At 46.9% G+C, this 17500-nt stretch overlaps 1 protein-coding gene across 1 annotated transcript in view; it reads right to left on the bottom strand.

Moving 5' to 3' along the window:
- The window catches only part of il1rapl1b (interleukin 1 receptor accessory protein-like 1b), a 257239-nt gene that overhangs the window by 79154 nt on the left and 160585 nt on the right, over positions 1-17500 (bottom strand). The window contains exons 5-6 of the mRNA XM_062528616.1: positions 8075-8189; positions 1015-1131 (exon numbers count right to left, since the gene is read on the bottom strand). Coding sequence (XP_062384600.1) covers positions 1015-1131; positions 8075-8189 — 232 coding nt within the window. The remainder of the gene's footprint in view (positions 1-1014; positions 1132-8074; positions 8190-17500) is intronic.

Here is a 17500-nt window from a genome sequence, read left to right as displayed (position 1 = left end):
GGACATGTAGGCTCCCAGCATGTCTCCTTTGTTTCCCTCTACACACATAGAAATCATTTGATGGAAAAGTAATAGCATCTTGAAAAACACATTTGAATTGACTTGTGAAGACTGGGAGATCTCAGCGAAAGCTGTGATTTGATTTTGATACCTCCCGAACTGCTGTAATTTCATAGGCTTGCTGAAAAATGAAGAGCACAAATCAACAGGTAATCCATTTTTGTAAGACCATCAACCTTTTCAATCAATGCAAACGTGATAAGAAATACCTTTATGAAGTCGAGACAGGATTGTTGCTGCCAAGAAGGACCTTACAATACACTGGGAGTTGATTTATGAAATAATCACCACACGCCCGATCCGAAATCGTATTTGTTAAATTGACTTATTGGATGATTTGCACAATAGACACTAGCTTGAGTGTCAGCAGCAGACTTCTCCTCATGAGTTTCCTCCAAGGTCAACATAGGACACAGATAAATACAGGACTGCTGACAACTCGGAGCTCCCACTGACAAATGAATGACAGTGAATGTAGACTCCGGAGTTGCATTTGGCGAGCACAACGCATCAACAAAAATAGACTTTTTGTGACAATACGGACTGTTTGACATTGCCGTTGAGTGCATTGCTCACAGTGTGAGACAAAGAAGCAGCCAGAGAGACAAGTGAGGTGTTTTTTTTCTGTTTTGTTTTGTTTTTTTTTGTTTGTACGGGGGAGAAATGAACAAGCTAACTCTTGAATGAACGCTTGCTAAGGCCTCGTTATTGTTCATAATCCGAGATACAACCTCTTACTCCATTTTTTTTCCCTGCTCTGTTTTCATTTCCTCGACCACCCTGCCTCTGCAGTGGGTGTTCTTCCCGTTGGGGGCTGTGGGCTCTCTCTGGTGGGCTGCGCTGAATGCAGATAGGATTCCCCCAACCCCTGCATGTCTCCTCCCCTCCAGACAAACAATAAACATGCTCTAATTGAGAGAAATGATGTGATATCGATCCTGCGCCGCGCCGGACCCTTGGCTTGGTCTCGGCGCCTCGGCTGGCGTGACATTTACAGCGGAGGCCTCCGCTCCTGTCGGTCGAGGGGGAGAGTCGGCGTCACCGCCGCCGCCGATACTACCGTGCAACCGACTGTGAAAATGGCACGAATGTGATGAGCACAGCCACCTCTTCGACTCCCCCCTTTCTGCTTCACTGCACCACAATACAGGCCAGTTTTGCGCACCAACACAAACACCAACCCCTCCTACACACACACACACACACACAGACACAGACACAGACACAGACACACACAGACACACACACACACACACACACACACACACATTCCCAGACAGTGGCTCTTTAACCTTCCACCCTCCGAATGGCTGTTCAGGTCTTCAATCACTTATAGTCATATTTACACTACCGTACATCCTGACCTCTGTTTCTGTTGCGGCGAAAATGCCAATGTTTTTGTCCGCCATCACCAAACACATTCCTACATATGCCGGTCTTCGCCTTATCAGATGGATGGGAATGGATCTCGTGAAATGCATCACGGAGGCTGCTGAAAGCCATCAGCACCCCCGACATTCAAAATCAATACTCTAGTTTGCCGCCTATATGGAGTTCAATTTCAACCAGAAGGTTAGCTGATTCACTCGGCACGACACGAGGAAAACAACGCAAGGCAAACTGGGCTCAAAATGACTAGCTTAGAGCCCAGGTCAGGCAGAAGACATTCAATTTAAAACCGCCCTTTTTTTTGGTGGATCCCTTGATTTCTTCATTGAGCGGGTAAGACAAGTGTCGAGACTGGGGGCAGACAAGGATAAAAAAAGAAAGAAAGAAAGAAGAAAAAAAAAAACGGGTCAAGATGTCAACTGTTGACGGCCCCTGATCTTCCAATTACAGGAGAGGAAAGGAAAAACTGACAGGTCTGAGAAGAGGGGAAAAAAAATCAATGATCTTCCATGTGCATTGCCTGTGACTTTTCAACCCTGCCCTGAAAGCGCGGTGGCTAAATCCTCTCCTTGAGGCGTTGCAAGCGTTCCGTTCCCATTCCCAGTATTCCGCTTGCGCTTCCGGCGTCAGATGGTGCTAAAATTCCATTTAAATACAGAGGACTCCATTGTCCTCCCTCTCAAGTATGCCTCCCTGCCCCCCCCCAACCATGTTCATTTTTTCCCTTTTTTTCTTTCAAGCCTGGACTTACTCTCACATTCATCGCCAAGTAAGTGCTGACATCAAGTGATTAATGGCAAACCTTTGCACTGTTAAATATTAGCATTTTACACAGCAATCCGTTCATTCCCCCAAGTGTAACCCGGCTATGCTAACTGCTGGGCTGGGGGTTGGGGGGGAAGTCGCACAGCAAAAATGCTATTGCTGTGAGACATATAGCCCTCCCTCGGCACTCAAAACAGGTAAATAAACACAATAAGTCAATATCATTTTAAAGCGAGTTCTACACTGCGTCTGCACAAGACTGCAGTTCGTTTTCTGTAGGTACAGATTTTAAGATGAAAGGGGGGAAACGATGAAGGAAACTAGACAGAATGTGTTTCCGCTGAACCCACAGAACAGTACTCTTGGGGGTGTAGAATGAGTTTGGCGAGGGTGTTCTCAAGGAACTTGTCATTTTTCTCCTCATTAATGTCACATGAATGGCCGCCGGTTTGAGGAGCGTTTTGGCATCGTTTTCACGGGCACCCACTTCCGCGGCTTGGACTGACAGCTTAGCGGGGCGCCCGCGCCTGTTTCCATGCCACAAAAGCACCACTCAGTCCTCGCTCGCTGTCGGTGACCCACTTGCGGCAAGGGTTGGGTGGCGCGGGGGGGGGGATGCTCTCTTGTTCTAGCCTTCCCTCCGATAACTGTGCTTGCCAGTTGTTTTCATCTCTCCAGTCATGCATTCACATGGAAATGACCCCCGGGGTTGGCAGTGCCAGCGGAGGATGCTGTTTAGGAGCAACGGCTCAGGCTGATGCCCCCTTGGTCACCCCCCCTAGCACCCTTGCAGTGTCGGAGGGGACGGTGGCAGACAATTGCCAGGTGTGACAGGTGTACCAGGTGACTGAGTGAGAAGTGTTGTGGAAAGGCAACAGTCCACATGATAAATCATGAGAGGTGTGTGTGTGTGTGTGTGTGTGTGTGTGTGTGTGTATGGAAAAAGACTACAGAGAGACTAATGACAGAGTAAAAAGCAAATGAAGAGAACATGAGAACAGGCAGACAGAGAGAAAAAAAAAAGAGAGAGAGAGAGAGAGAGAGAGAGAGAGAGAGAGAGAGAAAGAGAGAGAGAGAGAGAGAGAGAGAGAGAGAGTGAGAGTGAGAAAGATGAGAAATAAAACAAGAGGAGAAACATCTGCCTGTGCCAAGAGACAAACCACACTGGCTTCCTTCGAGTACAAGTTGAAATGTCATCGGTTGATAAGGGGACAAGGACCGGGGGACTCCACCATGTCATTAAATACAGCCCACAAAGGAAGTGTCAGTGCTCTGAATCCAGCCGCAGCCGTCGTTGCACCGCTACAAGCCACTCTGTCTGGGTAAACGAAGCAGCTCTTTACCTTGTCAGCGGGCCAGCGGCCCGAGAGTCTCGGCGGAACTCTCCTCTTCCCGAGCCCCGCTGACCGTTTCAGGGCCCCGCAAGGGTCATTAATGCCCTCATGTGCACTGACGGGCGCCCGCTGCTGAAATAATACCCGCCTAATTCATTTCCGCAAGAGTGCCCACATCTGCTGGGCATCAGGGGCTGTGAGAGCAGCGCTTGCTTATGATTAAGCCCCGGCTGGCTGCTGAGCTGACTAGGCTGGTGTCCCTCTTGTCACGCAGGCTGGCGAGCCAGCCAGGATGCAAGCGAGCGAGCGAGCGAACAAGCGAACGCTAGGACCGGTGATGCGGCCCCTGCGTCAAGATCTCAGACAGCGGGCGGAGGTGGTGTCGGCCGGTGCTCGCGGATATCGGTGAATCACCACTTGTTGTCGTCGTCTCTGCTGCCGCTGCTGCTGCTGCGCTTCCAGGGCTTCCTCGAGAGCATGACACCTCTCTCTGTCTTTTCCTGTCTCTTTTGTTTTTTTCTTCCCCTTTTTCTCTTGTCTTGTCGTACACAGAGGGCATTCGCAGGGCAGAGAAGACGAGGAAAAAAAACCCCGCACATAGACCAAATATTATCACTATAGAAATGGCCTTTTTTAGAGTCTCGCTCAAAAGAGAATGAGCAAATTGGCAAGGATCTCAGCATTCTGCTGTTGAGCGGAAGTCGTTGAGGCACTTCACAAGTGCCCAGCATTTGAAAGCTCATTCATCACAGCCTCATCCCCTAATCATAGCACCAAGGTCAAAATCAAGAAAAAAAAACAGCAACAAAAAAATATAGATGTTGGCAAAGAATATTGACTTCATGAGCAATCGGGAAACAGAGACACGGATAGGCACGGACGCCACCCATATATAAAGGGCCAATTGACAACATAAAAAGCTGAAGAACTCTTCCAAAGCATTATTTTGATATACGGCCACAAAGGGTCCTGACCAGTGCAGAATTCCAGCCACATAAAGTTGATTTGGGCCCAGGGCTGAGAATATACAGTCTCGCGTGGCACTCTGACACGTCGTTGAAGGCTTGTCATTCATCACGTTGGCAAGCACAGCTGTGGCCAAGCCAAATTGACCATGCCTCGGAGGGAGATGAGAAAGCTAACGCAACTCAACGGAACCATCTGATATGTTTGTAAGCACCTTCTCGCAAAAGAAAGAGGGAAAAGAAGAAGAACAACAAAACCTTTATGGCTTATTTGAGGTCAACACAGGCCCCGGGACCATGAATTTCAAAGTAGCCCCCCTTGCAGATATTTTACTGCATCTGACAAGTCGAACAAGAGTACCATATCTTTTCCAATGCATCGCTTTGCGTGTTTCCTCTTAAGGCACGGCTTGAATACTTGAGCAATAGGCTACGTGCACGAAAAGCTCTCTGTGCACTCATTTGTTTCTGGTGGAGCCAGGTGTGTTTGAACCTGCCACAATTGTTAAAGTAATTAGTGTCTACACAAACCTGGTTGGGTGTTGCACGAGGGAATCAGCACACTACGATAAAGAAGGATTTATGTGTGTGTGTTAAAATTGTTATTATTGGGCAAACAAGATATTCAGCCTCGGAGTGAAGACGTAAGGAGCAGAATATAGCAGAAGATGCTGATACAACACAGTTAACACTCCACCGGAAAAATAAAACAGCGTACAGGGAGAGCCTTTCGTGCACGTAGTCTATTGTAGGCGAGCACAACACAGCTCTGTTAAGAGCAGGTGTAATTTGAGTACACTAATTTACTTATTGATATGGACATTACAGGCTTGGGGAACCATCACAAAATGCACATTGACCATTGAAATTGTGTCTATAATGCTTGAGTATTCATTACAAATGGTTCTAATACGCTGTAACTAATGCACTGGATGCTGCTTTTGTGACTGGTGCTACTGTATTTATGCAATTCTTCATGGTTGCTGCCCTTGGGTTGTTGTTTTTTTTCTCACTAATATCAGCAGTGGTGAAAAAAGCTTACGGAAAAAAAAGATTCAAATAAGAAAAAAAAATAAAAATAAAGAAAGAGCTTACAGCTCACACAACGAAATATGCTCCAAAATGTGAGACTTTCCAACTCCCCACACACACTCACACACTCACAGACACACACACACACACACACACACACACACACACACACACACACACACAAACAAGACAAGGAGCATGTTCATGTTGACTAAAAATACTCAGTGATATTAAGTAACCATGACAAGAGTCTCGGGGTTGAGCACCACTCACAGATAAAGGTTGGCTCCGCTGCCTAATTACCAGCGGTCTGGAGTAAACAACATGCATTGGCATTAGCTGCCAGACCTGAAGTGGACAGTGAGAGGCCCATCAGGACCTTTCCGAAAGGCCAGGCAGGTAATCACGCTTCTGGTCTGGAGCCATCCGCTGACTCCTGAGGAGATGGCAATGCTAACGTCGCATTAAGGTGGAGCAGGACAGGAGTGGACAGAAGGTGGGGGTGGTGTGTGTGTGTGTGTGTGTGTGTGTGTGTGTGTGTGTGTGTGTGTGTGTGTGTGTGTGTGTGTGTGTGTGTGTGTGTGTGTGTGTGTGTGGGGTGGGGTGGGGGATAGACGAGCAGATTCATTTAGACCTGAAGTTTACAAGATGCCGTGCACTGCGTGTTGTTCTCCTACAGTATGTGTGTGTGTGTGTGTGTGTGTGTGTGTGTGTGTGTGTGTGTGTAACAGAACTCTCTAGTCCTCTCTCCACCCCGTGTGCACCCCACTCCTCCCCTCTGAACATCCCTCCAAACTTTATCCTCTCCGGCTCTCTGAGGCTCACTTAATTAACTGTCAACACTAGCCATTTATGTTCCCCTCAGTTTATGGGGGAATGAATATTAACAACCATGCAAAGAAATGAAAGGGGGGATATGAAGGTAGAAGATGACGACAACGATGAAGTAGAGGACGAAAAAAGGAGAAGAAAAAAGAAATAGTACAGGGCCTGTGTGTGTGTGTGTGTGTGTGTGTGTGTGTGTGTGTGTGTGTGTGTGCGTGCGACATGGGACTGTCACTTGAGCGTTTGAAAGTGTGTGACAGGGACTTATACATCTGAAACTTCAAACAGCACACACCCATACATTATGAATATGAGAGTGTGTGTGCCGAAGAGGAAAGGCGCATTAGATGGGAGCCGCGCTGCTCGAGTACATTTCTCATAAACTTTTGCTTATGCCTTCAAATGAATGTTTGCGCCTCGCCTTGCAAGGCCGCATGGTGAAGCCGTCCATCAAAGACTTTCATAAAAAAGGTATTTTGCCTCCAGGCCATCAGCTGACACTTTTTATGACTCTTTAATACTTTCTGACATAAAGGGAAAATCTGACACAAAAGCTAAGAGGATTTTTTGCCTTATTAAGCCATTTCGAAGTATTTAACTTTATTATGAGGCTAGACTTATTTCGCTGTTATTTTTTTGTTTTCAACTTGACACCTAAACGAGTGTAAATATTTTCTTGTCACACTAAATATTCTGAATGGTAATGTATTGAACGGTGGCGGAGCCATCTCAGTTTAATTCCCTGCCATTTTTCCTTTCACACTGCTTCGAAAAAATAGACAAGCAATATTCTGGTTTCACCATCACTGCTGCAAATGCATCTCGGAGGAACACTGGAGTGTGACTGCATAGTCAATCCAACATGGAGGCACAAAGTACAAATCGGCATCAATCTCAAACTTATAAAACACCTCTCGCAATCTCTCTCTCTCTCTCTCTCTCTTCCACACAAACCCATTCTAATCCAGTGTTCCACGCGCATAACTGGAAGTGCTTTTTTTTGTTTTATTTCCAACCAATACAGAGTACCACCGGCTCTCAAGCTGCAGTGGGAGACCAAATAATGACCAATTTTCCATCCTTCAAAAAACAAAGATTGGCACAAATCAGGAGACTGACAGGGCAGCCCTGCCTGGACCACTAGTGCTCCTCCAGCAGACTAAAGGTCCTTTATGTCCATCCACTCGAGTCCAGGAGGGTTGCCCCTGGCTACTGATCTGGGCCGCCACCCTTGCATAGATATGAAAAAAAAAAAAACGGAAAAAAAACCCCGACCCATTCTCATCCACAAAGGTGGCAATCTTGCCCCATTATCTAAAACGATCAAACAGTCTTGGCCTTCTTGCTTGCCCATCCGTCCATCCGAATCCCGGGGTGGATGCTGTTTGCCATTCAGAGCGTGGCTTCTCGAGTGGGGGGGACTATTGTACCAAGCTATCGGATGCATTCCTCTGGGCCCCAACAATCTCACACTCAAAACAGACCCACCTGCTACACAAACAACAATCTACGACGCGACTGCAGAGCACTGCCATACACATCAAAACGTCCTGATAGCACTGGGGGCCACGGTTAACTTTATTTTCATTTTTTTTGTGTTCAAGTAGAGAGAATCCACTGGGGAGCTCTTTTTGATGATAATTCGGGGGGCTTATTCTTGAGGCTAAGCAGCCTGATTCAGCCCCAGCACGTTTGATGGCACACATCAGCGATGCGCTCTTGAAGTGGATCCCATGGTCCTTACCTATTTGCGTTTCCAGGGTGCTTATTTTGTTCTCGGAGGGGAACAGGATCTTGGGCGGCTTGTCTGTCAAAGGGGCTGCGGAGAGAGAGAGACAACAAAGAGGTACATGAATAACATTTCGTTTCATGCATACATTTCACGGCAGAGAGAGCAAAACACACACATCGATTTGCCTTAGCTGCACCATTCATCTCAAATGACAATCGCAACCTCAACCACCCTATCCCCGCAAAAAATCATAATAATGAAAAAAAAAGAAGAAAAAAACACATCAAAAATGTAACAGGAACGTAGTTGCAGGAAAACAAGCAGCATGTGCAGGCAGGAAAAAAAGGAGCCCATCAATAAAATTCTGTCTAAGGCTACCGACAAGTAATGCGCTTTTCAAAACTTCGTCTGACAACCATTTCGGCTCGACTAATGGCTTCAGCACCTCCGGGACCTCAGTGTGTCAGTGATTAGGACAAGGAATATGCCAGAGAATGAACATGGATTAAGGTCAGATGGTGTTTACTGTGCCGAGCCGCGGCAAAAAAGCGAAGGGGGAAAAAAAAAAAAGCCCCACAGCATCGCGAAGCACCAAGCGCCTCCTGAGGATGTTTACTCTTATTTATAGGGCCCTTTTAAGAGCGGAGAGAAGCTAACTAAGCCATTTTCTGCTGCCGAGCCGGAGCTGGGGAGTTTGCTGTTGCAGGGAGAAGGGGCCGTCTCACTCCAGATGCCAAATTGTTCAAATGCTTGATAACGGCCAGATGAGAGGGGTGTGTGTGTGTGTGTGGGGGGGGGGGGGGGTTGAATAATACATTTGTGTACTTGTGTAGCAACCTTTATTTGGAGAGACAGAGAGCAGAGACGGAGGAAGACAAGGGCCGTGTGTGTGTGTGTGTGTTTGTGTTTGTGTGTGTGTTTGTGTGTGTATGAGGGGGTGCGAGTGGAGCCGACGCAAGCTCCGCGGGACCGTCACGAACTGTCAAGATGCAACGGTTTTAACACGCTGCTCCCGCCGATGTCAGGATCGCTCGAGTTTACCGACACGAGTCTTGAGCTAATGGCCACCGCTGACAAAAAGAGGGCAGCCACACCAACTGTGTCTCGATTACTTTGGCAAGGAGACCTAAAAATCAGTCGACACACACACACACACCTCTGCTTTTCCTCTCACACACACTCCACCTGCTACCACCACCATCACAACTACAACCACCTTTTTTCCATCTTAACCCGACGCTTCTTTTGTTTGAAATACTGGAGATTCCACAGCAGGGAATAACAGGGGAATTTTCTAGTCGAGTGCATCGCTTGATTAAGAAGCACTCCCCTGTATGTGGGGGACTGTGAATGTTGTGCTGCTCTCCGACATTCATATTTCAGAACACTAAGTACAACCAACTGTGATCGTGTAATTATGCTTATTAGCTGAGGTGTTATGGAAGAAAGGAAAGAAAAAGAAGAACAAAAATAATAACGCAGCCTGCTGTTGAAGATATCACAAGCAAAGGGCCTTTCACACATTAAATGGACATGAAGAGAGCATGAGCCAGCTTTAAGGTGACCTGGATTACCAGACACAAGCCTCTAGAAGACCTGATGTTTTTTTTTCCACTGTAAAGAGAGAAATGTGCGATACGGTGCAGCTGTTAGCTCACATGTATGCACACACGCACACACACACACACACACACACACACACACACACACACACACACACAGGCACCTGCACACAGACACGCACAAATGCACACACATACACACACACACCCACACACGCACACACACACAAATGCACACGCATACACACACACACATGCACACGCACACAAACGTGCCAAGGCAAAATCAAACACCACAATTTCTTCTCTCAGCATTTCGGAGAGAAACCGAGCATTTAGAGAGAAGCCATCTTTTAAGCCCAGACACACTCCCCTCCCACATCCTCTCTCAGGGAGTGGGAGACAAAAAAAACTTGTCTCAAACCTTAGCCTGCTGCTGCTGCTGCTTCTGCAGTAACATCAGCAGCAAATCCAGCACCAGGAGAGAGAGAGGTCACCATTGAGTCACCCCTTATAAGGGCACATCCACCCACCCGGCTCCACCGAATTCACCCATCTCAATTACACAGTCGGGGGAATAACAAAAGATTCACACTTAGGGGGGACATCTCATTATCGAGACTCCTTAATTGGCCGTCTTCTTTACAACGTCATAAGTAAAATCCTCACGTTCCCATTGTTCCCTAGCTGCTTCTTTTTGAAATAGCACTCGATGAGAGCTTCCACCCCCGTGAGAACGAAAGACTGAGAGAGAGAGAGAGAGAGAGAGAGAGAGAGAGAGAGAGAGAGAGAGAGAGAGAGAGAGAGAGAGAGAGAGGGAGAGAGAGAGAGGAGATGAAAACATACTGTATTCTCTCCTACAGTTCTGAGTCATTGCTGGTCCCTTGGGGTGCAGGAAAAATGATCCGTTGTAGCCAACCTGATGAGCTCTCACAGGGTACCTTTTAGAGACCTCCCTTGGAAAAAAAAATGACTCAACCAAGAGCAGGGAAGTCAGCCAAAAAGCCCCCGGGTTATCGGTTTGTCCCGCGCGCAAGATGCGTTTCCATGGTGGAGGACTAAGGGCAGAGATTGCTGGATGTGTGTGTGGGTTTCACAGGAAAAGCACCCAAGGTCGCCCAGACAATGCTGGAAAGTGGGATGACCTTGAGAAGAAAGTGTTCCGAATACTCACAAGATCAAATGATAATCCTCTTAATGATTATCTATCTATCTACAGTATATATCTATCTATCTACAGTATCTATCTATCTATCTATCTATCTATCTACCTCACTGTGTGTTCTCTGTGTGCTGTGTGTGTTCACTAATTCGCAGATGGGACCAAATTCCTTGCATATGCAAGTATACATGTCCAATAAGCCTGATTTGATTTGATCTATCTATAAAAAGTGTCTGCTGAAATGCATAAACATATATCCATCCATCTCCCTATCTATCTATCTTTGACATTTCAAAACATATATTTTCTTATGTAACGCCTACTGTATATATCCACTTCTTTATCATTTGCAGCCTTGCAGTGATTTATTCAGCAAGTGGCAGGTTTCATCTCAGTGATCTGTCTCTATGGCAGAACCCAGACTCGGTGAGCTCAGAGAGAGAGATCTTCTGACTGATCTCACAGGCCCGTGCTACCGTGTCACAACATGGTCTGGCCATAAACTGAGGCACTCAGAACGCCGCTGAAATCCTGAGCGCGAGCGCTACGAGGTTAGGGAATGATTCTCCATCGAATATCTTCTGCTCTACTTTCTCCATCTCTCTCTCCTCCTCCTCCTCTGCTCCATCTCTCTCTCTCTCCTCCTCCACTGCTCAGCTCCATCTCTCTCTCCATCTCTCTCTCTCCTCCTCCACTGCTCAACTCCATCTCTCTCTCCATCTCTCCCCCCCTTCTCTACTAAGAGAGATGGTTCATTATTAATCCGCTCTCTGGCTGTGTGGATTCCCTTGCGCTAGATCAGAAGGTTAATCAGAGCGCCTCTACAAACCCATTATGCCAGCGTCTGCATGGGGCGCCATCTCCATTCTGGCCTTGTGCCTTTAAAACAGCCACAAACGCTCCTTTGTGCCATTTCTTGCTCCCCTTCAGTGACTAAGTTTTATTTATATAGCGCATTTGCTATGCACTTCAGCATCTGATACATAGAGAACAGATGTGTGCTGATACATGGGAAAGATATGCATGCGTTCTCTCCCCTACCTTTCTGTCTCTTTCTGTATTTTTAGTTTGTTTTTCAGACCATATACAGTGTGACCTTGCTTACTGCATCAAGGAATGAATTTAAACTATGCACAAATGGAGGCACACGAATGCGTCATATGCTCTCAGACATTCTATATGAGGACGTGTTCCCAGTGATTCCTTTAAAGGATACATATAGCCGTGTTTTGCATGCGAGTGCAAGGGTGCGCCCTATGAAGTATGGCTCCTCCACTGTGGCGTGTGATGCAGCGAGGGTGCCTGCTTGCATGGAAATGCATATTAGAGTGAAAAATGCTGCTTCAGGAGAGGCGCCCGCACTCATCAAATTGCTCAAATGATGGATGCACTTCAGGGTCAAGCTGCATTTTCATCCAGCAGAGGAGACCTCAACCCACTATACCCTTCCCCCCAAATACACACACACACACACACAGAAGACATACGCACACACACACACGCACACACGCACACACACACACACACACACACACACACACGCACGCACGCACGCATGCACACACAAACATACACACACCCACACCCACACCCACACCCACACACACACGCACACAGAGACAGAAAGACGGACAAACACACACACACACACACACACACACACAAACACATCCTTGCATATCCCACACATCACATGGTGTAACACGTCTACACCAGTGTCTCTATGTAGAGCACCTGCACATTAGTCCTCTATGGTGGCTGGTCCACCCACACATTTCTACACCTCCCTTGCCTCTCCTTCATCCCTCCATCTCATCTCGAGGGGGGCCATGTGCAATTCTGACGCTTTTTCTCCCCTTCCTTTTTTTTTTTTGGGGGGGGGCCTAGCCGGCCTCTCCAGCTCGCGACAACCCGAGACAAATCCCTCTTCCTCTGGAGCGGCGATACAGTCAGAGCAGATTTTCTATCTATCTCATAAAGTGTCACGGGAGGTGGACCGGGCCGAGCTCGGATATCCCACCTGACGGCCTGTCACAACATCACACACAGAAGGCCGGGACTAGCCGAGAAGGCAAAAGGAGGAAAACAGGAGAGAGAGAAAGGGAGAAGGAGAGAGAGAGGGGGGGGGGGAGGGGGAAAGGAGAGAGAGACCCCTTTTTGTCCTTTTTTTGTCCAGCCATTGCAACCCCTTCTCCTTGGCTCTCCATCTCCATAGTGATTTAGTCGATAGCAGTCTCCGTGGGCATTAGGGACGCCGGGGTGAGACGTCCATATGCTTATTTATCTGCATTTGTCATTACAATTGCCTCAGTAACAGTCATCTTTCGGATTGCTTTGGCTATGTGACTGCATTATAGACCACACAAAAAAAAACCTGGATGTGTCACAATGCATTTGTCGGCAGTCCCCTGCACTCTCCCTCTCTCTCTTTACACACACTACATACACACACAGAGACACACACACAAACACAAACACAAACACACAGACACAAACAAACAAACAAAAAAGACCTCTGCTCAACAAAAAAATATGGTTGATGTTTCATTTAAAAGACAGACTTGGGGGAGGGGGGGGGATGCGAAGGAAACCAGAGAGCGAGAGACTGAGGCGAACAGAATCCGCGGTCATGTTCCTACACAGCATTTCTAATTTGCTCACATTTCTGCGTGTTCACCTTTGTCAAACGGCACTTCATCATTCCCCTATAATGATGACAAATGCGAACACGAGGCAAATGAGCATCCGAGTCTGTCCTGTGGAAGGGGCTAAACCATCCAGAGAGAGAGAGAGAGAGAGAGAGAGAGAGAGAGAGAGAGAGAGAGAGAGAGAGAGAAAGAGAGACAGAGAACGAGGGAGAGAGAGAGAGAGACACACAAAGGGAGGAGAAAGGGGGGGAAAAAAGGATGGGGGGGGGGAAAGAGACAAAAAAAGTGCAGACACAGCCATTAATTACGAACTCAATTCAAACGAGAAGGGGCTCGGCAAATGTTTTTCCTTGTTGGCACGCCACAATCCACACTCAGAAAATCTCATTATTCTAATTGCTCCTGTCTTTATAAAATATGCATTGATTATTTTGTTGCAAGAGGACATGGAAAGGGAACACAGGCTTCATCCTAAAATGATTAGCCCCAACATGCAGCTGCCCTCATTGGAAGGCTGAGGGGGCCGTGGGCTGATGTTTTGTCAGGAGCGGCGCCATGTTTCTGATGGGTGTTGGGGAAGGCTGGAGCAGCTGCTTGAAACTGCTGTGGTATGACCCAAAATGGCAGCAACGATAGACTCGGAATGGATATCTGAATCATCTTCCTAGCAGAATGAGATAACAGTACGGAGAAAAAAATGATATACATGTCAGAGAACAACACCCTTGTTATTCCCTCAGAAAATGAATACCAACAGCATGACAAGTCATGTCATGTTTATGTGATTAAAAGGTTCCATCAACACGGAGTATTTCGCTACTGTGGAAAAATGCTTCACAGGAGAAAAAATAAAAACATTTGGGGCCATTTTTTTTTCATCTTGAGACCAAGCTATATAAAACATCCTTGATATATTTTCAGTGAAAAGATGTATTCCCATGGGAGAGCAGGCCTGCGTTATTATAGCATAGCTATGTGCTATAGTGATACTGTCATGTTTCATGTGCAGAACTTTTCATCAAAATGCATGAGCGTGAATGGTAGAGAGGGGGATAAGGAAATTGATAAATACGAAAAGATGTAATCGTTCATTCCAGATCCTACTTTTGGCCCATGAATGTGGATATTGCTGCCAAATTTTCCAAGAACATTATTGAAGATGAGAGCTACAAGAGGAGTAAACTAATGAACTGCTTAGAAGTAATATTTTGCATCATAGCGAGCGCTATGCTAAGATCATCTCAGAAGAGACTTATTAGGGATTTCAAAGGTAAACTTGACAGTCTAGCTTTGGTGTAATATAAACACTTACTGATTTCACTCCTTTGCCTTCTTGCCTCATTTGATTAAAAATGCATGATGCCGACACCAAACACAACAATCAAAACACTAATTCAGATTCATAACATACATGCACATCAACACACACACACACACACACACACACACAAAAACTAATACGCCTCCAATGGCGTTCACTCACATTAACATACACACACGTTGCACATACTGTATATACACTGCACACTGCACATGCACTGTACACATATGTGCACGTGCACACACACACACACACACACACACACACGCACATGCGCACAGAGAGAGGAGAGAGAGAGAGAGAGAGAGAGAGAGAGAGAGAGAGAGAGAGAGAAAGAGAGAGAGACATTCCTGATCATGTGATATGTATGACCTGCATGCTGCACTGTATGAACCCCCCAGGCGTGGGTGGACCCGATCCCGCCTCTCTCTCTCTCTCTTTCGATCTCTCTGTCTCCATCTCTCTTCCTGTCCTCCTCCTCCTCCCTTTCTCTCAGTGGACTCGCATGTAATGATACCGACGGAATCAGCACCCGTGCAAGAGAGAGAGAGAGAGAGGAGGAGAGAGAGAGAGAGAGAGAGAGAGAGAAAGAGAGAGCACGGGGTTCTTAAAAGCTGAAGCGACCACCGTGGCTCGTCTGAAGATGAGATGATGATGGATGAGAGGAGGAGTCCCAATAAAAGTGCTTTGTCTTCTCCCATTAACTCCCCCCCCCCCCCCCCCCAACCCCCACCCCCACTCAACCCCCAACCAATTCCCTCCCATTTACTCCACCGCATGGGGAGTCGGGGGCTACACCATACGCACGCTTCATTAAGGGCCACTTCTCCAGACACCCATTAAGAAACAAGGTAAAAATATATTAAAAATAAATAGACGGATTTTTTTTCAAACCGAGGAAGTAAGAAGGGGAAGCGAATATGTTGCTGCGGAGGAGTGGACGATCCTGACTGGACAGCCGAATGGTCTCTCTCCCTCTGTTGTTTCGGGCCCGGAATGTTTGCATAAGCCACCAGAGTTGAGTGAGTGAGTTGTGTCCAGGGAACCTCGGATGGGATATAAAGACGGATGGATGGGGACGCTCAACAAGTCCGTTCCTCGCAAAATGGCAGGAGTATAATTATTTAAGGGGATTTACGCAAATAATATCACCTCAGGGGCTTGTTACTTCCCGAGTGTCAGCCCGGATACACCACTCAAATCAATTTGCCGACACGGACTCCCTCACAGTGCATATCCAAGCGTCATTCCACCTGAAATGATAACTCCATTCTCCCGAAATCGATATCGGTTCCTTATCTCATAATTACATCTTTATGCAGCCCAAAGGACTCTATATGTGATGCATTTCTCTTCACGCCAGTCGACCTTTCCACTAATACCGTCCAATTACACCCATTAATGTGAGGTATACCTTTTGACAGCTTTTTTCTTTCTTTCTTTTTTTTTTTTAGTTTGAGAGCGTAGGGGACTGAGATCCATACTGTTAGGACTGATCGCAGCGTGCGAGCTGGTCCACTAATCACGATCAGGGTTGGAAGCGGCGCTCTCCGGGGGAGATCTTTTAACAAATGTCAGGATTGAGCCGGGGAGGAAATTGCTCTCCCCAAAGGCAGGCGCTTCATCAGAGGCACCAAACGGGGAAGGAAAGGGCTACTACTAGCGCCGAGCTCTCTCTCAAAGAGCACTCGACTCGAAACGGCGAGAGCTCGCCGCAAAAACTCCTCACTTTGTTCCAGTTAGGTGTGAAGGAGAGAGTGAGAAAGAGAGAGATAGAGAGAGAGAGAGAGAAGGAGAGAGAGATAGAGAAAGGGGGGTGGGATGGAAGAGCAGTAAAGAAAAACACAACCGGCGAAACAGCATCCTTGTGCCAGGCTATAATTGGGTCCCACTGGTTTTGAGAATTTGCAAAGGGACCTGCTTGCAACAAAGTTAAGAACAAAGAGAAGGGAAAGACAAGTGATAAATTCATTCCTCGATTATTTTTTTTTCCCTTTTCCTTCATTTCCTAAAATGACTCCCAAACCCACTCTCGGATGGCGATATGACTGCAATGAACAAAAACATAAAAATAAAAAAAAACACGCCTTATTTCCTCACTTATTCCAAAGCTGATCCTCATTTCAACTCTCGTAAACTCGCAGGCTGACAAACAAGGCCTGAACTCCTTTTCCATTGGAGCACCAGGTGGCATCCTTTGAGGTAAACAAAGCCCTCGAACCCCCCTCTTCAAAAAGCTGCCAGGCATAGGTGGTCTTAGATTTGACTAATCATTCATCGACCTGGCATCGAGCCGACCAAGGGGCTTCAAAAGCCTCAAGCATGGGCATACCCTTTGGGTTTGTTTGCCACGTGACCCCGCGGGCACCTCGGTGGAGTCTCTTTCATCCACACGGGAACTATGACCCAGGCGATTTTCTCTTTTCATGCATCGAGCGATCCACCGCTTCGGGGCCTCCGGAACACTAATGAGACTCATCTCAAATACCATTTTAATGCTCATTAGGATTTCACTCTTTCGTCTCTGGGCGAACGGTCGTCGTAGCGAAGAGGCTCGTGGTCAAAATGGCATCCGTGTCTCTGTGTTGATGCCTTTGAGTGACGCTGTTTAATACTGAGGGCATGGAGCGCCATGTCTGAGGTTCTCTACTGATTATGCTCAACCACTCATCTGAAAGGGAACATGAGTTGCATTCAAGGCATTC

Source organism: Sardina pilchardus, chromosome 23 (genome assembly GCF_963854185.1).
Source record: "Sardina pilchardus chromosome 23, fSarPil1.1, whole genome shotgun sequence".
In the NCBI taxonomy this organism is placed as follows: domain Eukaryota; kingdom Metazoa; phylum Chordata; class Actinopteri; order Clupeiformes; family Clupeidae; genus Sardina; species Sardina pilchardus.
Note: the sequence above shows the minus strand (reverse complement) of the source record. Positions and strands in the feature narration are given on the sequence as shown.